The 24,171-nt window shown below is 30.7% G+C and overlaps 6 protein-coding genes across 16 annotated transcripts in view; 4 read left to right on the top strand and 2 right to left on the bottom strand.

Annotated features, from left to right (window-relative positions):
- The first annotated feature begins 543 nt into the window (after window positions 1-543).
- On the top strand, window positions 544-1,871 carry LOC117217274 (40S ribosomal protein S18). 2 transcript variants are annotated; one of them, XM_033464768.1, is made up of 4 exons: window positions 544-614; window positions 1,021-1,206; window positions 1,289-1,390; window positions 1,663-1,871. In XM_033464768.1, the coding sequence occupies exons 1-4, from the start codon at window positions 612-614 to the stop codon at window positions 1,828-1,830; spliced, it is 459 nt and encodes a 152-aa protein (XP_033320659.1). In that variant the 5' UTR covers window positions 544-611; the 3' UTR covers window positions 1,831-1,871. The 2 variants fall into 2 exon arrangements, with proteins under 2 accessions (XP_033320659.1, XP_033320658.1); XM_033464767.1 differs by lacking the exon at window positions 544-614 and having other exon boundaries at window positions 1,012-1,206.
- Window positions 1,872-2,140: 269 nt separating this feature from the next.
- Window positions 2,141-7,170, bottom strand: LOC117217272 (endophilin-B1). Of its 7 annotated transcripts, none has more exons than XM_033464760.1 (9): window positions 7,012-7,170; window positions 6,232-6,373; window positions 6,028-6,156; window positions 5,795-5,957; window positions 5,664-5,727; window positions 5,541-5,576; window positions 4,998-5,188; window positions 3,446-3,581; window positions 2,141-2,415 (listed from the first exon to the last, which is right to left on the bottom strand). In XM_033464760.1, the coding sequence occupies exons 1-9, from the start codon at window positions 7,072-7,074 to the stop codon at window positions 2,287-2,289; spliced, it is 1,053 nt and encodes a 350-aa protein (XP_033320651.1). In that variant the 5' UTR covers window positions 7,075-7,170; the 3' UTR covers window positions 2,141-2,286. The 7 variants fall into 7 exon arrangements, with proteins under 7 accessions (XP_033320651.1, XP_033320652.1, XP_033320657.1 ...); XM_033464764.1 differs by lacking the exon at window positions 2,141-2,415 and adding an exon at window positions 4,900-4,923 and having other exon boundaries at window positions 3,444-3,581; window positions 7,012-7,169; XM_033464765.1 differs by lacking the exons at window positions 2,141-2,415; window positions 3,446-3,581 and adding exons at window positions 4,435-4,576; window positions 4,900-4,923 and having other exon boundaries at window positions 7,012-7,169.
- Window positions 7,171-7,931: 761 nt separating this feature from the next.
- LOC117217235 (CDP-diacylglycerol--glycerol-3-phosphate 3-phosphatidyltransferase, mitochondrial) lies at window positions 7,932-10,876 on the top strand. Its single transcript, XM_033464684.1, has 8 exons — window positions 7,932-7,963; window positions 8,383-8,578; window positions 8,647-8,769; window positions 8,838-9,115; window positions 9,187-9,458; window positions 9,544-9,780; window positions 9,854-10,063; window positions 10,124-10,876. The coding sequence occupies exons 1-8, from the start codon at window positions 7,932-7,934 to the stop codon at window positions 10,324-10,326; spliced, it is 1,551 nt and encodes a 516-aa protein (XP_033320575.1). The 3' UTR covers window positions 10,327-10,876.
- LOC117217233 (eukaryotic translation initiation factor 3 subunit B) lies at window positions 10,602-14,984 on the bottom strand. The gene is made up of 11 exons (XM_033464680.1): window positions 14,809-14,984; window positions 14,404-14,599; window positions 14,012-14,324; window positions 13,586-13,942; window positions 13,361-13,503; window positions 13,145-13,280; window positions 12,877-13,072; window positions 12,618-12,798; window positions 11,277-11,517; window positions 11,097-11,205; window positions 10,602-11,022 (listed from the first exon to the last, which is right to left on the bottom strand). The coding sequence occupies exons 1-11, from the start codon at window positions 14,942-14,944 to the stop codon at window positions 10,922-10,924; spliced, it is 2,109 nt and encodes a 702-aa protein (XP_033320571.1). The 5' UTR covers window positions 14,945-14,984; the 3' UTR covers window positions 10,602-10,921.
- A 794-nt stretch (window positions 14,985-15,778) lies between these two features.
- On the top strand, window positions 15,779-17,686 carry LOC117217234 (glutamyl-tRNA(Gln) amidotransferase subunit A, mitochondrial). 2 transcript variants are annotated; one of them, XM_033464683.1, is made up of 3 exons: window positions 15,788-15,888; window positions 16,053-16,587; window positions 16,640-17,686. In XM_033464683.1, exons 2-3 carry the CDS (start codon window positions 16,059-16,061, stop codon window positions 17,668-17,670), a joined length of 1,560 nt encoding a protein of 519 aa, XP_033320574.1. In that variant the 5' UTR covers window positions 15,788-15,888; window positions 16,053-16,058; the 3' UTR covers window positions 17,671-17,686. The 2 variants fall into 2 exon arrangements, with proteins under 2 accessions (XP_033320572.1, XP_033320574.1); XM_033464681.1 differs by having other exon boundaries at window positions 15,779-16,587.
- Window positions 17,687-19,796: 2,110 nt separating this feature from the next.
- LOC117204014 (kazrin) overlaps window positions 19,797-24,171 on the top strand; it is a 141,090-nt gene continuing 136,715 nt past the window's right edge. For all 3 annotated transcript variants that reach the window (XM_033440998.1, XM_033440989.1, XM_033440999.1), the window contains exon 1: window positions 19,797-20,205. The gene's annotated coding sequence lies outside the window, so the exon portion shown is untranslated. The remainder of the gene's footprint in view (window positions 20,206-24,171) is intronic.

Genomic DNA, 24,171 nt, shown 5'->3' with positions numbered 1-24,171 from the left:
TGACTCAAAAACTCACTGCATAGTCTAATGTTTTGTATAACTTTTACTCCCTATTTTATTATTTATCCTCTCATTAATACATTTTATAATCTAGTATAACAGAAACTAAAGTGTTATAAAATTGGAGAATACATGCACTTATTTGCAATAATGACTCTATCTTATATTATATGTATATATCCTTTATAGATATAGTACTAAGAGCGCCATCTGCTGCCACATAATGTCAACGTATAGTCTAATTAATTAATTTAAAAGAATTTGTTAATATTATGTATAACTATGTATTTAAAAAAAAAGTTATAAATTTTGAAAATTATAAATTTTCAACAATATTAATGCAGAACTGTCAATTTTATAAAATAACATTCTGATAAAAGTACATTCTATACTCGTTATATAAAAAGCTCTTATTTAATTTAATTATTTAAAATACTAAGTATATTAATTTACAAGAATTTAAAATATATTTTCATCTTAATTATATTTTTCAATGCTAATAATGGATTATCAATGCCCTCTTTAGGAAGAATTTGAATGCGGTGTGCGCATTTGCCTGCGGACATGCGTTTTCCGGTTTTAGTTCTTTCTGTAACAGGCATTGCAGCAAGATGGTGAGTTTCGTGTATGAGAAGTTTAAATCTTTAATTGTAGAGAGAATCCTATGCAAAATACACAAATTTTTAATGAAAAAATTACAAAACGATTATTCGTGTAACTGGTTAAGAAAATATTTTTTAACCTTTCAAAGATAGTTAAATAATATTCTGTTATCTGTTGAATGTTTTGGTTATGACTTCTGTGTCCAAAAATTATAATATAATATAAGATTCTTTAATTAATTGTTTTTTCTTTTACTATATTTTTCATGTTCCCATATTATTTTCTATCATATATAAAAATAAATTTCGGAACAATTAACTGATGATAGTATACGTTTATAGGTTATCTCGCGTTGTAATCTTAATGCGTGCGAGTTACATATGAAATGATTTTATTCTATTCAAATTTATGTTTCAGTCGCTTGTAATTCCAGAGAAGTTCCAACACATTCTTCGTGTCATGGGCACGAACATTGATGGTAATAGAAAAGTTATGTTTGCTATGACAGCAATTAAAGGTGTTGGTCGTCGTTACGCCAACATCGTTTTAAAAAAAGCTGATATCGATCTAGATAAGCGTGCTGGAGAATGCTCAGAGGAGGAAGTAAGAATTAATTTAACAATAATGTCATACAAACAAGATTTATCATATTTTTATAATATTTATTTGATTTTTTTGTTATCAGGTTGAAAAAATCGTAACAATTATGGCTAATCCTAGACAGTACAAAATCCCAGATTGGTTCTTGAATAGACAAAAAGATATTGTTGATGGCAAATATTCACAGGTGTGTATAACAAAAGAAAAAGATAAGAGATCCCTAACTATGTAATGCACAATTTTACGACTAACCATATGAACTTTATGTATGGATTAGATGGTAGCATGTGCTAGAGAAACTGCATGATAGGTTGCTATTTAACATTGAAGTTAAATGGTGTGTCAAATAATTAACGTGCAACATATAAAGTTCAGTACTGTTACATTTCTTACATTGCTCTTTTCATTTCAATCTTTAAAGAAGTTACAAAATAGCAATTATTATATTATATTTTATAGCTTACTAGTTCATATCTGGATTCAAAACTTCGTGAGGACTTGGAACGAATGAAGAAAATTCGTGCTCACCGAGGTTTACGTCATTACTGGGGCTTGCGTGTACGTGGTCAGCACACAAAGACTACGGGTCGTCGCGGTCGTACAGTAGGTGTATCAAAAAAGAAGTAATTTTATATTTTCTTGATTATTAATAAATTAATAAAACAATATTAAGGGTTTCATTTTAAGAATAAGTGACACCTAATTTGAAGAATATATTTATTAAAGACAATATTAACGTGTATTAGTATATATCATGATTTTAATATTTATAGAATACAGTTTTCACTTTGAACAACAACTGATTTACAATTATGGAAACATTTTCTAACTAATCGTATTATATAATCGTGTTCTCGTATTTTAAAAATTGACTGCTCTCGTTTGATATGCATTATTTATGTAGATTTTAGGAGCAGGAAATATATACTCCGAGAAATGTAGTTTCTCAATTGATCACATTTTGGTAATTTTTTTTTACATTAATTGCACGAAGTGGAAGAAATATTTTATAGTGCATAATGCAAATGCAGTTAAAATTGAAAGTAGAATGAAGCATTTAAATGCAAGGAATGTGCATTAAAGTTATTGACTGAATTTTCGTTGACCAACATCAATTAATTCTAGATATGCTGCGGGTATTTTTCCTCGTCTTATTCCACTTATACCAATTACGTACTCCTCATTGCCGGGTATCTCGATAACCGTAATTACCTACAAGATAATTGAATTTTATAAAATTTTATAACATATTAATAAATTCGTTTAAAGTAATCTACCAAACTTCAAAAAAGCTAGACTTGAGAGGTCAAAATCTGCTGAGACATGTTTAAGGTTATGAAAAATAAAATACATTTAACAGAATGAATGACAATTTATTTTTTATACATGCAAAATTTGAATAAATGTACATGTGTGTTCTTTTATATGTGCTTTACTATATGCATACACGTAACAATACTTTATACGTAAACAAATATACAAATGAAATCAGAACAAACAGATATTAAACACCAAAAACAAATCTAACAAAAGTAAGAAAATTATACATTTGTGAAACTTATAACTAAAAAATATAGATATATATATCATGCATAATTTTTCTTAAAGATTTAATGTCAGGTATACAAAAGTGCTAATTTTTAAACAGAGAGACAAAATAACTGAGTATCATATGCAATCCCAATGTATATAAGTATATATCTTCTTATTTTGTAACACCTTGCATCATTTTTATGATACATAAAACTATAAGAATTTATTTACACTACTTCAAACGTTCTACTTTTATTTTATACATTATAGAAACAAAAAGATCTAAACTACATATAAAATAATTTTAAACTATATGACAATATATCATGGAAAATTCTTATATAAGTAACATTATGTGTTATCTATTACATCTTTCCTATTATATATATAAAAAACCAAAAACGCATTTATATTGCACTAAATTTGACGATTTTAAAATGCACAATTTTTTATCTGTATTCATATACATATAATATATTTCTAAGAAATGCGCTAACTTTTATTATACGTTATTATACGTTTGAGTTTAAGGGAATAAAAAGTTCATACAATTAATGTAAGTAAATTATAAAATATTTCCAATCGATATCACGAAATTTTTATAAATATAATTGAACTAATAAATGCAACTCACTTTTAATAACGTTTCATGCCATTTGTACGGCTATGCTGCAAACATGCTTCTTAATTAAATCACAAATTTTGTTACCTCATTTTGCACAACGCTTAATTCTTCAGAATTTGTCGCAGAAAAATCGCATAATACCCTTGCTAGTTGCTCATCGTCATTTCCTGATACATTGGATGTTGATTGGGTAGTCGGATGATAAGGACCCCCAGATAAGCTGGGTAGGATAAATTACAATTTGGTTGAGTTTGGTGAACATGCATTTTAAAGTGAATCAGCTATTTGTGCAAACATGAGAAACTGTTTTTTTTTTAACATTTAAAATTTGGACTGTATTTGTAGACTATATAATTCAATATAAAAAACTTGATAATACTACAAATACTAAAAGTTTCTTTATTTTGTAAGAAATATGCAAGAATTTTGATTACCATTAGGATTTTATATAATCTACATGCTACATACACATGAATAAAAATAATTAAAATTATTGATAAATTATATTGATACACATATGAAAGCATAAGCGGTTTGACAAATAGGAAAACATAGATAATAGTAAACGAAAGATAACGAAATTTTGAGAAAGAATATCCCAATACCTTTTAACAGATACATTGTTAGTACTAAAGAAAATTTAGCAACATGCATTAGGAACAAACATTAATCAGCTGTACAGTGCATATTTGGATATTGACTCAAGTATGAAAATATTTAAAAAAAGAAAAAAATGTACATAATAAAATTCTTCTCCTAATTCCATTATTTTCATAGCTGAATTGCTATTATTTCACTATACAAAATTCATTAGCGGTAAATAAACATTTCATAGAGATAATTTATTCACTCATTTCTGATAGTTACAAGTTTTAAAGCAGCATAATAGACTAACAATCATTTAACATACTTGTAAAATTGTATTTGTTAACATGTATGTATATACCTACATATATATTAAAGAAAAAATGCAGTAAGCTTCTGTTTATTATTTTAGATCACAATTATTACGAAGTAGTTATTGCCCTTTTTTTAAACGCGATTATAAATTTGTAAAGCTAAACATTCGAAGTATTCGTCTCAAAGGTAGCAGTAACATAAGTAGAATCAGAAAGGGGTGGATTTATAGAGGAATTTTGGGATTGTGAAGGTGAGGGTGTTAGCTCGATCACATCTTCGCTGTTGACTCGCAGCAAAGGACTCGGCTGACGCGTCCTGCAATCCCAATCATGCAGGCAAAGATAAAGAATAGAAAGAATACATCAGAGGAATGAATAAGTATAAGAAGCATAGGACTAAAGCAAAAACAAAGATACCATTTTTATTGTGAAACATAAATAAAATAGATTACAATTACTACTTAGAACAAACAAAAAAACATTACATATATCGCGCTTATAAAAATGAGCAGAATTTTAAGCAGTAGAATATTCTACATGATGATCTTTGCGAATGAGTAATGATTCTATAAGCTTATCCTAAATACTTTTACGTGTCATATATGACACAGCATCCAATAATTATTAGACATTACTCACTCGGATCACCAAAGAGTGGGATAGCTGTACAAGGTCAGTGCAGGATAATTAAACAATGTTTGAAGAAAAAACTTTTAAAGAAAAGTTTGTCATCTTACCCAGCAAGTTCACGTTGCAGATCTTGCATTGTTGCATGACATTGAGCGTAATAACGCGCTTGTGCCTCGACAAATTCATGCAAACAACGTAAGTGCCCAGCCTGAGAGCTTTGAACACCTTCCAGCAATAATTTCACTATCTCTGCTTGACGATCGAACTCCGATTGCGCTATTCTCAACTCCCTCTCTGCCTGAGTAGAGTAACAAAGAGTTTTATTCCTTGCATCTGATTAGCATAAAAAATTGTTTGTGCAACATAAAATGACAGATAATGGAAATAACTTACAGCATAACTTTACAATGAAAGTTATGTATAACATCATTATAACAAAAATGGTAAAATTTGCAATTACAAATGAAAGTTTCATAAAATGTTTTTTTATGAAACTTTTAAATCTATCCATTTGTAATTGCAAATTTTACCATTTTTTACAAAACTTTAAATAAAAAATATAAAATTATAAAAAAATTAAACGTGTATTTAAAAGAGTACAGGGCTAGTCTCAAATTTTGAATCATTGAAGGTGTCAACTCCATTAATACCTGATCAAGTAATACTTCAGGTGATACCCCAGTCTCCTATGAGATGCAGCAGTGTATAGGACAAGGCACATAGTAAATATATAGTGTATATAATTAAATAAAATGATAAATAGTAAAACTTACACTCTGCTGACCCAGCATACTTCTTGCTTTCCTTACTCGGTTTTTACACGAATCTAGGTCCAATCTGAAAATAAAAATTAGTAATATTAACAACATACATTTAAATGTACAGAAAAAAATGAAATACATACCGTTTATTTTCCAATATTGACATTTCTTTGGTAACAGTTTTCATTTCACCTTCCAAAAATTTTCTTAAAGGTTGTATGTAACAATTAGCAGAATCTTTAATGAAATTTCTCTGAATTTGTCCTAACTTTTGCTGGCATTGTCCAACCTTGTTTAATGCACTGCCTAAAGCAGAAGTTTTAGAACTTATATAAAATTACAGAGCAATGGTAATTAATAAATTAATTTTGTATACCATAAGCAATTCCTGGACCAAAATCATTTCCTGCCTCTATCATATCCATGCCTACATATTCTAGATTGCTCAATCTGTTAGGTTTCTTTTTATCAATCTTCTCATAAAAAAAGTCTTCAATTCTATTGCCTGTAAAAAAATACGTTGCATAAATATGTGTAAAGCTTTATAATTTAAATGTATCATATAATATTCTTATAATACCTGGATTTGGAGTAAGTACTGCCTCCATATTCCTAAGAATCTTTTCAGTCCATGTTTTAGTTGCATTTGCTCTATCTGCAAGGTGCTCTAAATGAGCATCTAATTCAGTTTTCTCTGATGTTCCCAATGTTTCTTCTGTCAACTACAGCCAAATTTTAAACATTATAGTAAATTAAGGCAACTAAATTTTTAATTCTTTATCATTTTTTCTATTTTTCTTAACAATAAAATATATCTTTTGACTAAATTTTGATGACATTAGCATAAATATTAAAAATGACAAGTGTTAGTCATCCCAATTTATTTGATATATTCTGAGTCATCAAATGATTAATTACTTAAACTCTTCAACAACTCTTAAACAATTCTGGAGTCTTGCACATTAAGGAATTTTATAAAGATAAGTAAATATCACTCTAGAATGATACTGCTACAAACAAGAAAATTAACAAATAGCACAGTATAGAAACTATTATTCAAATGTGCTATATATTTACTAACCTTGCATTTCAATAATAATTAAATTTAATTTCTAGAAAAAAAATTACAAATAAAAACATACACATAACGTATCACATATAAAAATTATTACAAAATATATAATATCATAGAGATTAAATGAAATAGTAATTGCCAAGTAATGATTATTTTATCGAAATGTTTCTTCACTGAAAAAGGTACAAAATGTCAGAAATGACAGCGTTCAGCCACAAGTATCTTAACTAGTACATTTTCTTATTAATATGAATTTGTTGAATTATTATATTAAACACTTCTTACCTGTACGACTCTACTAAGCGCAGCACCAGCGTCTTTCACTAATTTCTTAACGTTTAAATCCATTTTTGCGCCTATTCTGATATGAATCCTCTACCTACATCAATCCTTTGCTACTCTTTACATGTATTTTCCATCGACCATTGATTCCAAGTGTCCCCGCGAAGAGGCGCTTCGTTTGTAATTTATATAAGTATTAGATTTTTATGCTTATTCTCTGTACATATATTCTACATTTTACGAGATTTAAGCAAAATTATTATGAACTTTTCCAAAACACTGTTCAAATAAATGTTGTTTTCAGTTGGAGATCAAATACACCAATTAAAGCGAAAAATTTAATACTAATCAATAGAAACAGTACCACTTTTAACAAAAAATTTCCCTTATTCTTCGATTATTATTTATTCTGATTATTACAAAATGTTTCTTGTAATAAGAAACCGAATATTTCAAAGGTCTGGGAAAACTATAAAAGATCCATTGGCAAGAAAAGCAATGTTTTCGAGGAAATGATCATAAATCCAATAAATTGCCACAAGTTATCTAAGGAAATGGTACATATGTATATTATTTAATAGAATGTTAGTTTAGTTTTACAAATACATTGCTTTAAAATCTTTCGTATATTTCTCTAAAAATTTATTAATCCAAATGAGATGACATCTTTTTATAAATATTTAATATATTAATAAAACTGGAGTAAAAGATAAACTGAGTATTTTTATTTTAATTTATCTTAAAATTGTTTGATTTGAATACAGCGTAGAAATATATGTAAGTATATATATATGTAAATATGTTTATATAATGTATAAAGGGGCCAAAAGATTGCGTGCGCTGCAATTTGTACCCTGGAGGGAAGAGTTATTTATAATTTGAAGTCTGTTATTGTTAATGCTTTGTTATTTAAGAATTTACCTATGCATAACGTAATTTTGAAAGCTGCAAAACGGTGAGTAGCATATAAAAAATCCAACCAATATGGATGTCCTATCAAATTTCATTCTTTTCAAAGCAAATAAAGGTAGATTAACCTATGTTTCTTGATTTGACACAAGGGCATTCGCCACATGTAATTTGACATACGATGAATTTGATATTTACATATTTACAAAAAATAAAAATTCGAAATAAAAGTTGCATTTGGAAATTAATTTAATGATATTCATTTTTCGATACGTAAATCGTGTTATATATACGTATAATGAAAGAATATTATGTGGGTTATTTGACTTTGGACTTGAATTTTAATGAATGAAACTAATACAGTTTTCATGATTTTCTTACCAATATTTTATTGTTATATTTATTTCTACATTTATGATTATTAACATGTATTTATACATGATATCTTTTAAAATAAAATTTCAGGTTTCATACAAGGAAACTATTTATTTCTGGTCAATCAGAATTAAAATTTTCTTCTTCACCTGTAGTAAATGATATTACATCAATTACTATGACTGCTGAAGAGAAAGATATAGAATTTGAAACAATTCAATCTGAATTTTATACATTAACATGGTTATATAAAAATGCTCCTTGCTTTGCCATAAATGGATCTAAGGTAGATGTAAAAAATATTTAGTTCAGAAAGAATTCAGAATGTACTTAACCATAGTTTTGTATTTTCAGATTAAAGTAATTCATGAACCAAGTGTATTTTATTCCACTCTTGTACAAAAGTGTAAAAATGCAAGGAAGAGAATAACATTTGCATCATTATATTTAGGCACAGGAAAATTAGAATCTAATTTAGTAAGCATATTCTAAGATCTAAGCATTTAAAGCTTTAACATGATAAATAATAATATTTTTATTATTAGGTAAATGCTGTAAATGAAGCTTTAATTACAAGTAATGGTAATGTTGAAGTTAAAATTTTGATAGATTTTATGAGGGGATCTAGAGGTAAATTAAATTCTCGTAAAATGTTGGAACCATTACTTAATGGAAAACATGGTCATTGTTGTCAGATTTTTTTGTATCATACTCCAAAACTTCGTGGGTTCTTGAAAATGATTACACCAGATCGTTTCAATGAATTGATAGGATTACAACATATGAAATTGTACATGATAGACAATGACATAATAATTAGTGGGTAAATATTTAAATATCTAATTTTATGTAAAGTCATTTAAGCAAATAGTTATAATTAAATATATTTTTTAGTGCTAATCTTAGCAATGACTATTTTACAAATAGACAAGATCGTTATTTTGTGATTGAAGATTGTGAAGAACTTTGTGATTTTTATGATGAGCTAGTCCAAAGAGTGGGAGAATTTAGTTTTGTACTTAAACCTGATGGAAATACAGTATTAAATCCTGCTCTGAAAGTCAATCCTCTTAAGGATCCTATTACATTCATTGAAAAAGCTGCACATAGTGTGAAAGCTTTGTTCCAGAGAGAATTAGAAGAATATTCTGATCCTGAAAAAATAGGTACATATGTACTCTTTATCACTCTTTATCATTTATAAAAACATAACTCAACAAGATTGAAGTATAAGTACGGTTGTTTTTGTAGCAAAAGATTTAGATGTAGATACTTGGATTTTTCCTTCGGTACAGATGGGTCAATTAAACATTTATCATGATAGCCAGATAACATTGAAACTTTTACAGACAGCTCCGCCAGGTACAACAATCAAATTAGCAACTGGTTACTTTAACTTAACTTCAGAGTACAGTGAAGCATTGCTTAAACACTGTCAAGGAACATGTCATTTGTTGACAGCACATCCGACTGCTAATGGTTTCTTTAGTACGTTTATGTTGTAAACACAACTGAGTGAAAATTATTTACTTTTTAAACTAATGTCACATGTCATATTTAGCTGCAAAAGGCATTGCTGGTTGCATTCCGGCAGCATACACAAAAATAGAGGAGGCATTTGTTAAATACTGTAACAAGTTAGGACAACAAAATAGAGTAATTTTGTGGGAATTTATTAGGCCAGGATGGACGTATCATGCTAAAGGACTTTGGTATTCTTTACCAGAGCAAGAAAAGCCTTGTCTCACGCTTATTGGATCCCCTAATTTTGGTAAGATCTAAAATTTAAAAAGAAATTGATTTTAAAATAATAGAAAAAAATTAATCCTAGGTTACAGATCTGTTAACAAAGACTTGGAAACTCAAATTACTATTATAACCAAGAATAGAAACTTACAAAATGAATTACAAAGAGAGCATGAACGTTTGTTTTCATGTGCAAAACGTGTAACAAATAAAACATTTTTTGAACGGGATAGAATTCCTCCGAGTTGGGTATGTGCTGTCGTTGTTCTGTTTCGATATTATTTTTAGTATTATGTCTGTTTAATGTTTACCATTTATAATCTAAGTCATAATTCGTAGACCGGTGGCAATCGTTTTCTAATACAAATAGTCATATGAATTAAAGCTATAAAAAAGAATATTATAATTTATGTTATTAATTTACAAAATTTTCTTCATTTATCATTTACATCGTGTTTAAATTATGAGAAATATATAAATTAATAGATCTCTTTCTATTTATAAATATATGAAACTAAATAAATCGAGCTATATGGGTTTGATAAATAAAAAAGTACGTCATATATGTTTGTATTGATAATAATTATTTGTTGAATGACATACTATCCTGTATGGAACATGATAAAACTTTATGGTACTACGTTTACGACGTTTCATACGCAACGTCGGGAAAGTGGAAGAAATTCCAATTAAGGTGCAGAAATAGTATAAGAAAAACTGTTCATAACCACTTAAAATAGTCATTTCAGTCTACTATTGTGAGCCACAATCTATGTGGCTCTGGAAGATAGTTACTTCGATGACACTTTTCACAAATGACTGAATTGGTTTTGCACTAGAGATTTCCAAAAATGGCAGAGATAAAAACTTGTTCCACACAGTTTTATTTCTCGTCGATGATGAATGTTTCTTCTTTGACGAAAAATTCTATTACTTCTTCTTCTACATTCTTTGAATCAGAATCTAATTCGTCGGTGTCGATAGCTGAAAAAGAGTTTAGCATTGTATAAGATACCTCACTTTTAAATTTCAAAAAAGAAATTTATTACAATACAAACCATTACGTAATTCTAAACGTCGTTTCTTCTGGTTATTCCATTCTTGTATACGTTTTGAACGATATTCTTCAAATGCTTTCATCGCTGCGCAGCGTTTTTCGATTAATTCCTAAAAAATAATTTTGTTAGTAAATGCATAATTCATATTAAATATATATCAATACAGTATGATATAAGTACCTTCGAGGCGCGCGTCAGTCGCATACGATCTTTGCTTTCAAATTGTGCAGAATATTTCTTTAAATTTTTCTTAATTTCTTTAATTTGTTCTGGTGTTAATAACGTTGGTGGTCTCGGTCTCCATAATAGTTGATTGAACTGATTAAGATTAACTCTTTTTAAGATACGTCCTTGGAATGTCCATATCCAGTATCCATTATCTACGCTAGTTTTCCAACTCGAAACTGCTGTTACTACATACCTGTAATGAAATATATATTTATACAATTGTTATATTAAAAAATATATATTTATGAAATATTTTATATATAAATATGTCGGGTTTACATTAGAATTAGGGTTAGGGGCGTGATACTCATCTTCGTTTGGATTACATGTTGTCGTTATGCAATAGAGAAGACATTGACTAGTGCAAATACGATTATCATAGAACCGGACAAATAACCGTGGTAATTAGATACTCGAGAAACTAATGACAATGATCCTAGGTTCAATAACAAATCCGCGGTCGACGGGATGATAAATGAACGTGCTCACAAAATCTAAGTCGGACGCGTAATATTCACTGGTCATAAGGGGTTACTCTTTTCGTCGATGAGATCGCGAGAGAGGATGACTTTCCCGTCCCGATGATGCCACGGAGGAAAACTATTAATGGGGTGTGTCTAAGGACACGAGATCATCGGATTCGTCGAGAAAAGCCTTCATTCAGAAAGTAAAGGAAATTGGCGCTGCTGCTAATTGGTCAATCTCCATATCGGTGGTTAGAAAAAGATGCTAGCCGCCGTCGAGGGAAAGTTGCTAGTGGGAGACGCTGCTCGTTGAAAAATAGGTCTCCCCTATTTTCCCGTAGTTGGGACAAAGACTGTTTGTCTGTTTGAAGGACTTTAGCTAAATCCAGTTAGCTAAATCTTAAGATTTATAACGGGCCCTCGGGCTAGCTGAACATGTACTGCGGAGACGCATCGACATCTGGCAATCATCTTACTCGAAGAATAGGGCCTGCGTGTGGCGAGCCACGGGACAGAAACCGTTGGAATGTTTACTGTCGCGTGCCGCCAGAAATATTTCTTTTAAGGAGAGCTATAGAATTGCTCCATACCTTTGTTAGACAAAGCGTTCATCCCGTGACCGCGGCTACGTTCGGCAACTGGCTGTCGCCTCGAGCCCAAGCTCATTATCACAAATCTCGAACAAATACAATCGGATCGAAGGACGACAATTGTTTAATTACGCCTATGATAGAATCTAGATTACGGTGTTAAGGGATTTTCCCGAAGTTTCAAGGGAAGGCTCCGATGTCCTTTCATCTCCGACAAATATGTGAGAATAAATTCTTACCGTCCAGTAGGATCCCATTCGACATCTGAAGTTTGATAATGGTCAGTTGAGTTCATGATAGTAAAATCATTAGTATCAATGAATTCCAAAGCCCCTGCCATGGTTGTCAATCCAGCAAGAACAATAAATTGTCCAGACGGCGACCAAAATAGATGATTACAAGCCTTTTTCTCTAATTTTTCTGTTGAGTAAAATGAATATTTATGTACATAATATCATGGTGATATTGAAATTTATGGGATAATTGTTACAAGCTTACTAAGAAGGGCTGGTTGATGACCGTATCGTACTTCATAAAAGCTAACGTTTACGCTTGGAATCTCTCCGTGAATAATAGCAAATTTGCTTCCAACAGGTTCCCAAGCAAATGCATGAATTGGTTCTTTTATTTCTACACTATCGACTGGAATTTGCTTTTCCCTCATATGAAAGATTTCAAAGTTATAAGACATACCCTGTTAATAAACATAAAGTTATACGTATGCTACATACATTTTAATGGATTCAATAACTAATTTAACAAATACCGTATATTTCTGTTCCGTTTTTTCTTTGCGTTTGGCAAAACGGTCGACTTTCACACAGAGATAATCTCCTGACTTTTGCCAAAAAATTTTACAATCAGCTACATTAAACAAGTTCTTGTTACGAATTTCATTTCGGCTAAAAATATGTATTTCATCTTATAATTTAAATAATTTATGAAATATGGAATATAGTGAAAAATATTAAAAATGTATTACTTTGGAATTTCGAGAAGAGTGACTCTAGCTGGAACATCTTTATCTTCTGGTACCCAGTAAGCAAGAACGTTATCTGTTGGAGACCAACTAAAATCTCTGATACCAGGAATTTTTATACTCTTCTTATCTAATAATCCAAATGACTGCAATATTTATAATAAGATTACTAAAACCCAAACATGCTGAAACATAATGCTATTTATAACATTAAAGAAAGGAACATACTGGTGTTTCATATACACTCAAAACATCTTCCCCCATACGAGCAAGATATTTATCATCATGCGACCAGCGGAAAATAGGCCATACTGAAGAACCATCTGCGAAAAACGCACGTTTTTCTTGTCCAGTAAGAATGTCCCAAATTACTAGTCGTTTCTGATCTGAACCAAGATCAGTTCGTGGAGTGTATGTTACTAAATAACGTTCGCAAGGAGAAAAGTCAATACATTCAACACCCTTCTGACTGAATCTGGCTTGTTGTAAAAATTGAGGACCACCCCATAATGCAACACCCAATTTGTGGAATGTTGCTAAATATGTCCCCAATGGAGACCATTTAACATAAGTCTCAGTCCATCGCTACAGAAAATATAAAAATTTAGTACTCAATAAGTGATCAATTAAAATGAATAAAATATAATAACTTACAGAACGTTCTTCAAGCAATGTTGGTTCAGGAGCAGAATTCTGCCAGACTTGAACAGTAACAGAAGGGCCATTACCACAAAGTACACAAAATTGGTCATAAGCATCTGGTTCTAAAAGATAATAATGTAAATCTGCTGCAGCTTTAAATTCTTGTGGTTTTGGAGGTTCCCATTCATCTGCAATTTCTTCAAATTTCTTAAAATCGGTAAACAAATTTACTTTGAACGTGTGTTGCTTGTCAATTTTGTAATTATTTACAGATTGGGCAGCTGCTAAAGCATTAAGAGGATTATTATATTCTAGAAATATGTACCTGAAATGAAAAATATATAGTTAATACAATAACATTTGAATAATTTCTTAAGGATAATATATAGGTCATTAGTACACACCCTTTTGTATATCCATTTTCATTTTTGGGATAATATTGATTCACTATTGTGCCAAATTTTCCTAAGACTTTGCTAATGACGGATTGAAGTTTTTCCAATCTTTCTGGTTCAACCTGGGGAACTCCATCAACGACGATTACGGATTCCACTCCATCTGTCTCTGATGGTTTTTGCTTCAAGATATCACCAAGGAGTTCTGCAAATAAGAATATTAAATTGAAAAGAAGTTGAACAAAATTATATTCAATATAAGTTACGAAGTAATATTTAATACAAAGTATGAAACACTCGTGACTTTTTAGGTTAGGCATGCATGCCACATTTGCGATTATACGTAGCCATGCTTTCAGACGTCCTGGCATAGCTTCTATTGATGAAAATTCATTGAGGATAAGTTTTGTTTACCTTCGTCGGTAATATCGTCCACAAATCCTTCAGGATCGCTGAAATTTGGCTCTTCATCGTCGTTAAATATATCATCATTATTTTTAACATTATCTTCGTTTTGAAGTGTTTTATCTGCTAACGTTTTCTTCGCCATCTTGGAAACCTCTGAACGTACAGAGAGTCAAATGGAAATGGCAGCGAGTTCAATGCAACTTTTGAAAGGTGGAAGTGGTCAAACATGTGCACCCATTTCTTAGTGGATAAAATTGACCAATCTTTTTTTATTTTTATATCTGTTGCATTTATTGGAAGTACTAATTTTATTTACACAAATTGCTCTACATACATATTAGCAGAAATATATTGATTAGACAATTGGATAAATCTTTGAATAATGCAAAAAATTTATAATAAAAAGGAAATAAGATATTTTTATTTAATTTAAAAGATAAAATATTTAGAGATACGTGTATAGATATTTTGAAAGTGGAAATTAGGAATATCATAAGGTTTCATAACTACAAGTTTTGATGCTATATGTTGTCCACTCTGACATGATTATGATTATAACTATCTTCATAAGCCATAGTCATATACATAAAGGGATTTAGTATATCAAATCAATAAATGAATCTATCAATAAAAAAGTCATATTCTTTTACTTTTTGAATATATTTAAAAACGTCCTATAATTTCTGTATTTTCGAATGTAGTAAATACAATTTATAAAATAATACCAGAATATAAATGAATCTATTTCACTTGATTTAACAATTTGATTTACATATTTAAATTATGTGCAGTATTTTCAAATGAGAAAATAGTGTAATAATATATCCATCTTGTTTTAGTCGTTGACTTTTTTTCTCATTATTGCAAGAAAATTGTAATTATTATTGCGCAACTGTTAAAGAAACTACTAACAATTAATATATATAACAATAAATTTCAGTTCAAAGTTATGTTATAAATTATTTATTGTATTGAATATAATATATACATGTCACGTAACACACGTTCTAAACAGTTCATATGTTTACCAAGTGACTTTTAATTAATATTATTGCATTATTAGTCTAATTCCGATGAATTTTTGAAGTAGTTCAAAATTTGATACTATTTTAACTAATTTCTTAAGTATCAATATCATCTTTTCTATAGTAATTTATTTAAAATTATTTCTTACCGGCAAATGAATTGAGGTTATGTCATATGTATATATATGTGTGTATATATATATCATTGTTTGGTTATATTATTAGGAAAATATGAATAAATTATTGACTACATCGATAAGAGAAGTAAGTCAAAAGATAAATGCTGGTGATGTGGGACCTTCTGATGTTACAAAAGCAGCTATTAAAGTTGCATCAGCTATTAAACCTTTAAATGCTTATATTACTATTACCGATAAAACAGCAAAGAAACATGCTGAAAACTCAGATTCACGGCAAAAAAATTGTAGCTTATTGGGAAAACTCGATGGAATTCCCATTGCGATTAAAGATAATTATTGTACCAAAGGTCATCTAACAACTTGTGCATCAAAGATGCTGTCAAATTTTATTCCCACCTACAATGCCACTGTCTATCAACGTTTAAAAGATGCTGGAGCAGTGTTAATTGGTAAAACTAATCTCGATGAATTTGCTATGGGTTCTGGAACTATTGACTCATATTATGGACCAACAAAAAACTTATGGAACTCAGATTTGCTTTCAAAATTTTATTCTTGCAATAATCAAATGAAAGAATATACAGAACAGAATAAAAATGCAGATTCCTGGCATATAGCAGGTATATATGGTTAAAGTCTTTTATCAAATATTTTATAAGAATTTTATTTTAGGTGGTAGCAGTGGTGGTTCTGCAGTGGCTGTTATAGCTGGAAGTTGTTATGCTGCAATTGGTTCAGATACTGGAGGTTCAACTCGAAACCCAGCATCTTACTGTGGTTTAATTGGATTAAAACCTACTTATGGTTTGGTATCGCGCTATGGACTTATTCCTCTTGTAAATTCAATGGATGTACCTGGTATTCTTACAAGAAATGTTGATGATGCTGTGTTAGTTTTAAATACTATAGCTGGTCCAGATGAGTTTGATTCTACTTGTTTACGAAAAGAATATGTACCATTTGACATACCAGACAAAATAAATATTAATAATATTAGAATTGGAATACCAAAGGAATATAAAGAGAAAAACCTAAGCCCAGAGGTACAAGAATGTTGGGATGAAATTTCTCAATACTTAAGTGAAGATGGAGCATCGCTTTCCACAGTATCATTGCCACATACTAACTATTCTATAATGTGTTACACAATTTTAAATCGTTGTGATGTTGCAAGTAATCTTGCTTGTTATGATGGCATGGAGTATGGTTACAGATCAGATGAATGGAGTTCGGTGCATAATATGTATAAGAAGACGAGGTCTGAAGGGTTTGGTAAAATAGTTAAAGAACGTATTCTAGTCGGGAATTATTTTTTATTAAATGAAAATTACGAAGAATATTACGTAAAAGCAATGAAAATAAGAAGATTAATCTCAGAAGATTTTGATGCAGTATGGAATAATAATATTGATCTCCTACTCACTCCTACCACTTTAACAGGAGCTCCTACCTATAATGATTTTATTTCAATGGATAACCAGGCACAGTGTTTAATTCAAGATTATTGTACTCAACCTGCTAATATGGCAGGTATACCAGCACTTAATGTGCCAATTAAACTATCTAAGAGTGGTTTACCATTATCCTTACAACTTATGGGACCTCCTTTGAAAGAGAAGGAACTTCTTACTGTAGCAAAATGGATTGAACAGAGAGTGCAGTTTCCTAAACTTGAATTGAAGGATCTATCTCTATTACAATAAAGTATTTCTGTACGAATCTTGTTTGATTTCCTACATCTCTTTTCCTTCTTACTACATCTACTTGACTTTAAGTTATTAACAGCATTAAAATCAAGCATTAATATCAAAATTTAAAATGCACATATCTAAATGAAGGTATTTATATTTTATATAATATTTTTAATTATGGTTGATCGGTCTTTTAAACAAATATAATATATTCTCGAAAAATTATTGTGGCATAAGATACAATTTATTATACTCTTAAAAGGTATTGACCATATTTGAAATTTCATTCTTTCGTTGAAATTCCTACGTTGGAGGACCTTTTTGTTATTGCATTGTAATGTACCGTGCTTTAGAAACGAATGCTAGGCGTTATACGTTAAAGTTAAACAGCGGTAAGGTCGACCGTCGGTACAGCAGAGTATCGTGTCGACATAGGTATATGCGGCGGTTGGAAAAATATTTATACAAACTGTATCTGAATTATGAATTAAATTTTATCATTGACTATGTATATCCTTGTTTGTGATTTTATTATATGTTATATTATGAATAACAGTAATTCTTTCCCTTTTTTTTGCTTTATTAATGATTTATTAGTAAACTGCGGATATTTGTGCATTTATGGCAAATGTGAGTATGCAAAAATATACAGAAACGTTCACAAATACAAAATTATATAAAATATAAAAAATAAGGAATATGTATTACTTTATATATATATATTTTATATATATGTATTACTATTAGAAAATTTTCATTTAAGTTAAAATTTGTTATCTATACTTCTAAGAATATGAATTTGCATGCATGCTATTTATTAGAATTAATTTCTGAAAGTGCTTAGAAATATAGATGATTTAATTCGATTTCTTAATTAACAATATTTAAAACAATATTATTTAAATTATTACTTAACAATATTTCCTATATTATATTTCATTCCTAAAAGTTATCAAGAAAATTTTATACCATCGCAACATCATTTATAATCATTACAAATAGTAACTTCTCTACTTTTCATTTAACATTATAACAATAAAATATTTAATTGCATTTGGTTGACTTTATTAATGGTTAATGTAAAATGATTTCCTTTCACGATAGTTTTCAAGAATTAGATAGATTTTAAAACGTTTCAGGGACATATAAAATAATTTGAACGCATAAATTATTTAATTAGGTTTACGGAATCTCGAAATAAAGAATTAAGTTCTCATTACTCGATATTGCTTCTCATGAATTAAATCGATCGTGACGCTATCCACGGACGATATGTGTCATCGAGTGAAGCAACAACGTCACTAGAAATAAAACTATTAGAGAAATTATTTTTCTGTTACATAATGTTCCACGATACTGTAACAAATAATGGGAATTATTTTTTCCACCAATTAAAATCATCAATTACACGAAAGCAAATATTCTCATTCGCAGACAATATTACTGTATACATACATACACACGTGAGTACGATACAAAAGATTAAATATTATTTAATGTTAATTTAATAAAATATGCCCAATATGGGTGATGGGAATGGCTATGGTCGATGTGGATAGTTGTAAAATATAATTAAAATGTCAAATAAGTCCATTTTGCTAAAACAAATATACATCCTATTTAATATAATGTGTATCGAAATTTTGCATTTTTATAATAATTGTAGTCTTTAGGGTAGGACTAAGGCAGTGAGAAAAAAGAAGACTGCTATTCGAAAGAAGAGTCGTAGAGTAAGGGTCGTCACTGCAATGTATACATGTATATGGAGTACATATTTCATTTTATGTTGAAATATATTTTATGTAATTAACAAAGACTTCTGTTGCGTACACGGGAGGATTAAAGGAATGAAAACATAGGGTGGTGAGTATTCGAAAGAAAATTCGTATTATGAGGATTGTCATTGGAATATAATATAGAATATATATACCATTTTATATTGAAATATATTTTATATGAGGTTTAATATAAATCTTATTCTTGAATGCGGAAGGATTAAAGGAATGAAAAAATAGGAAAGCAGGTATTCGAAAGGAGATTCGTAGCGTAAGGGTGGTCTTTATAAAAACAGGGTTGGGCACAGGGTGTAAAGGGCGCATGCGTTGACCCGGCCGAGGGCTGTCGTGTCGCTCTCTGTCGACAATTCCGCCAGTCGTCGTGACGACCTCGAACCGACAGTGTCGCGAGTCGTGGTTTATCGTGGGAAATCGGTTCATCTCGTTCATTTTCGTTTTCTTTCGTTTACTACTACTACTATCCCTTTTATTCTTGTTCCCGTTCAGCTGATTATTCGACTGGTGTTGAACGATGTCGAAGTGGCGCGATTTAAATCGCGGTCGAATTCGCGCCGCGATCGGCAGTGTCGTAGTTTGAAGATAAAAGCGGTATCGCTGTGTCGTTAGTGTCGAAGATCGAGATCTCGAAATTATTGCGATTCTCGCGAAGTAGTGTAGGCGCGTTTCTGTTACGCAGAACACGGACGATTGGGAATTTAAACAGGTGTGTGCCAGGGCAAGGCTACTTGAATCAAACGTGTAAAACATAAAGGTAGATATTTTGTGAATAAACAAAGTAATTTAGTTTTTATCCGGCCCGAATAATGAAATAATACGTAAAAGCTCTAACGCAATATCATTGAAAGTAAGTAAATAAAGTGACTTACATATCGTTTGATTGAGATTTCCAAAAGTCGTAGTAGAATAGCACATATCTTATAGAAGCCTATTAAGAAAGATTTCCATGGTTTAAAAAGAAAACGATTCATTGTAGTGCTATAAATCTGAGAAAAATTATGAATGAAATGTTACGTTGATGCAACGTAGGTCCTTAATGGATTAATATACATATATGTAACTATTGTTGGATGGCGTTGCTTTGAATAGTTTGAATTACGATAACTGAAAAAACTGAAAATAGCCATTTTAATACGTAATTTGCAAATTTGTAAAAAAAGTGGTAATTCTCAGATGAATGTTACATATGTAGTAATTTTCACAAGTTATGGCTAATAAAATAACGTATGGAAAATCAAGAGTTTTGAATTTTATGATAATTCAATCCATAAATTTCTGGTATTAAGGTTTTTATATAATGTATCAAAGATTAATGGTGGACAAACTAAATAACATTGTTCATTCATATTCAATAATTATTTCCTTATATTTATATGGAAATTTGTATCTATATTACTATCTATATTTATATTTCGTTGAATTTATTTATAATACTTATTAATATTAGAAATACTAGAATGCTTGAAATAAACTCTTTCATATATATATTATAAATTATATATATTATAAATTTGTATATTCATTTATCAATAATACATCAATCTTATTTATCAGTCATTATACAATATGTGTTGTATATAGATTAACATGCGTCTTTTTGGAGATATAAATGATTTTTTGTAGAATATCTCGAAAAAGATTCGATTCTATATTTTTCACGTAGTTGTTATTTTAATTTCTTTGATATAAATTCAATTTAATTATCAATTCATCTAGTTCTGAAAAATGAAATTGATACATAAAAGCAACACCAAATAATGGTGAAATGGAACAATCTATAATTATTTCATTTGATTAATTTAATACAACGATCGAATAATCGGGATTTTGATAAACAACGATTTATTCTAGCATTATATAAATTTCATTTCGATTTTGTTTCTGTCTTTTATCTTTATTTAATTCAAACGTACCGAGTGATGTATGAATAATGGATAATTCTGAAATACAAGTTACAATTTTCCGAATTTATTCCACGGAATAATTAGTTTTACTGCGATATTTCTGATACAGAGGCGCCGAGTATTAGGATAAGCAGATAAGGTTGTTAATGCTAATGAACGAAATGAATAGTATGTGGGATATTAATGACCGTATAAACGATATGTTTACCGAAATTAATTAAAATACAATTTACGTAGGTGGGCACGGATAAGCTTCGTATCAAAGTTATTTGTTTTTTAATTTTTCTGTATTGCTTTCTTAACTAAGATCATACCTTTTCTATTCATTTTGATAACAACTATATATACGAATTTTATTAATATTTGTTATTAGTATACTTATATTATACATATATGTAGTACATGAAATGTCTTATCGCATTTATCATTCAAGAAAAATGTATTGGAATACACTGTATAAATTAATTGCTTGAACTAATTTCGATTTTAAGAATCTTTCATACACTAAGGTTAAATATATGAAATTTTTGAGCTTATATGACAGTTACAGTACAAAATGGTACAAATGAAATTTATTTTCACGAATGAATTAAATGTATTAAGTTGTCCCAAAGGTTTCTTTCGTTTTATAAGGAAGTAATAGATAGAATAGATAGAATAAAATGGAATCATCAAAGGATGTATCATTGCTTCCTGAAAAAGACTGGCACATTTCACTGTAAGTTAAAATATTAGGTGAAGTAAAAAGTTCTGAGCGCTTTTTCGCTTTATTTCGACGATGAAATTAACATAGTCAAGATTATTCGATTTAGATTAAATATGCGCCGTTTTGTTCGATTACTTTTGTCCATTTTGAAGGCAATTTCATAATTCCGCGGTTGAAGAAGTCCTCGTCCCTATTGGTAAAAAACTTGACCAGCTCATTTTCACAAGCCTCTCTTGAGGCCAGTTTTGTACCATCAAGAAAATTTTGCAAAAACTTAAAAAGGTGATAATCGCTTGGTGCCAGGTCTGGACTGTACGGCGGATGCGATAGAACCTCCCAGCCAAGCTCTCGGAGCTTCTGACGCGTCGTTAAAGATGTGTGCGGCCTGGCGTTGTCTTGATGGAACACAACACCTTTCCTATTGGCCAATTCTGGCCGCTTCTGGTCGATCGCCTGCTTCAGTCTGGTCAGTTGTTGACAATAGAGGTCCGAATTAAGTGTTTGCCCCGATGGGAGCAGCTCATAATGGATGATTCCCTTCCAATCCCACCAAACACACAATAAAACCTTCTTGGCCGTTAATCCACGCTTGGCGATCGTTTGGGCCGGCCCACCGCGATTGGACCACGATCTTTTTCGGCTGTTGTTCTCGTATGTGACCCATTTTTCATCGCCAGTCACCATCCGCTTCAAAAATGGGTCGATTTCGTTACGTCTCAACAAAGAATCGCAGGCATCAATTCGGTCCAAAAGGTTCTTTTGCGTCAATTCATGTGGCACCCATACGTCGAGCTTCTTCTTGAGACCAGCCTTATGCAAATGGTTCCAAACGGTTTTCTGGCTAATCTTCAGTTCCTGGGCAATGGAATAAGTGCTCACATGCCGGTCCGACTCGACGATTTCCATGATTTTATCCACATTTTCGACGATTGGCCTACCAGAGCGTGCCTCATCTTCGACGTCCATATTACCAGAACGGAATCGTTGGAACCACCGCTTTGCTGTTGCATTCGATACTGTACTGGGTCCATAAACAGCACAAATTTTTTTGGCCGCCTGCTCCGCCTTTTCACCTTGGTCGTAGTGGTACTGAAGAATGTATCGAATTTTCTCTTTTTTTATCTCCATTTTCGAACGCTGTAACACACAACTGGCTTCACCGAACACAAAACTGACAAAGAACCTTTTTGATGCGTAATATCACCTTGAAATCGGTGTATACTATGACTCGATGCGATGTGCACATCGTGAGATATGGCTCACTAAAGACATCTAGCGAAAAACGCTCAGAACTTTTTACTTAACCTAATATCTTCGAGTGATGTGTCGATAATTTCCCATGCGCCCCTTGTTTCCATTCATATATTCGTGACTGTCGTTGTTCATAATGGGGCTTCGTCAATATTAGGGTGAACAGAGGTTCGGAAAATTTTGCTTTTCCACTCCCTTTCTCATTCTCTCTCTCTCTCTCTCTCTCTCTCTCTCTTTCCGTTTGTGCGACATGAAGCGTGTACTCATTCGTTCTATTTTGAGGATATTGATCGGCTTTCATGCCATATGAGAATATAAGGTTTCGAGGGAAAGTTACATCGTTGCCTTACGCTCGACCTTAATATCTTTAACCATGATCACTATAAACTTTCCCAAGAATCTGCGTCCTCATCTCGTCTGCTCGTGCATCGCCGTGTCTACGATCATAGTCCTCTGTTCTATACCGACCGTTTGAGAAGTTTCCTTTGATGTATGAGAAAAATCATGTGTTACTTTTCCAGAGATGCTGGTCTCTTGATATTTCATAAAAATTTAAGTCTATTTTCCATTAATTTCTTTTCTGGGCCATTCTTTGAAATATTATTCTATATTTCGTATATTTTACGTATCTTACTTATATTTTATATTCTGTGGAACAGGAAATGTTGTATTATAAATTAAGACAAAAAGAGTTTAATTAGAGAAAAGGAGAGGATCAAAGTCTTTATCATTTGAGCACGTTTGCAATATCAATGAATCGGTAGGTCACAAGTTGTAAGTTATATAATAGAATATTTTTATAATATTATATATTAGAACTGTTAGAATTGAAGTCATCGATATATTCATCAATTTTCAA

Source organism: Bombus bifarius, unplaced genomic scaffold, assembly GCF_011952205.1.
Source record: "Bombus bifarius isolate JDL3187 unplaced genomic scaffold, Bbif_JDL3187 scf7180000007975, whole genome shotgun sequence".
Taxonomy (NCBI): Eukaryota; Metazoa; Arthropoda; class Insecta; order Hymenoptera; family Apidae; genus Bombus; species Bombus bifarius.
Note: the sequence above shows the minus strand (reverse complement) of the source record. Positions and strands in the feature narration are given on the sequence as shown.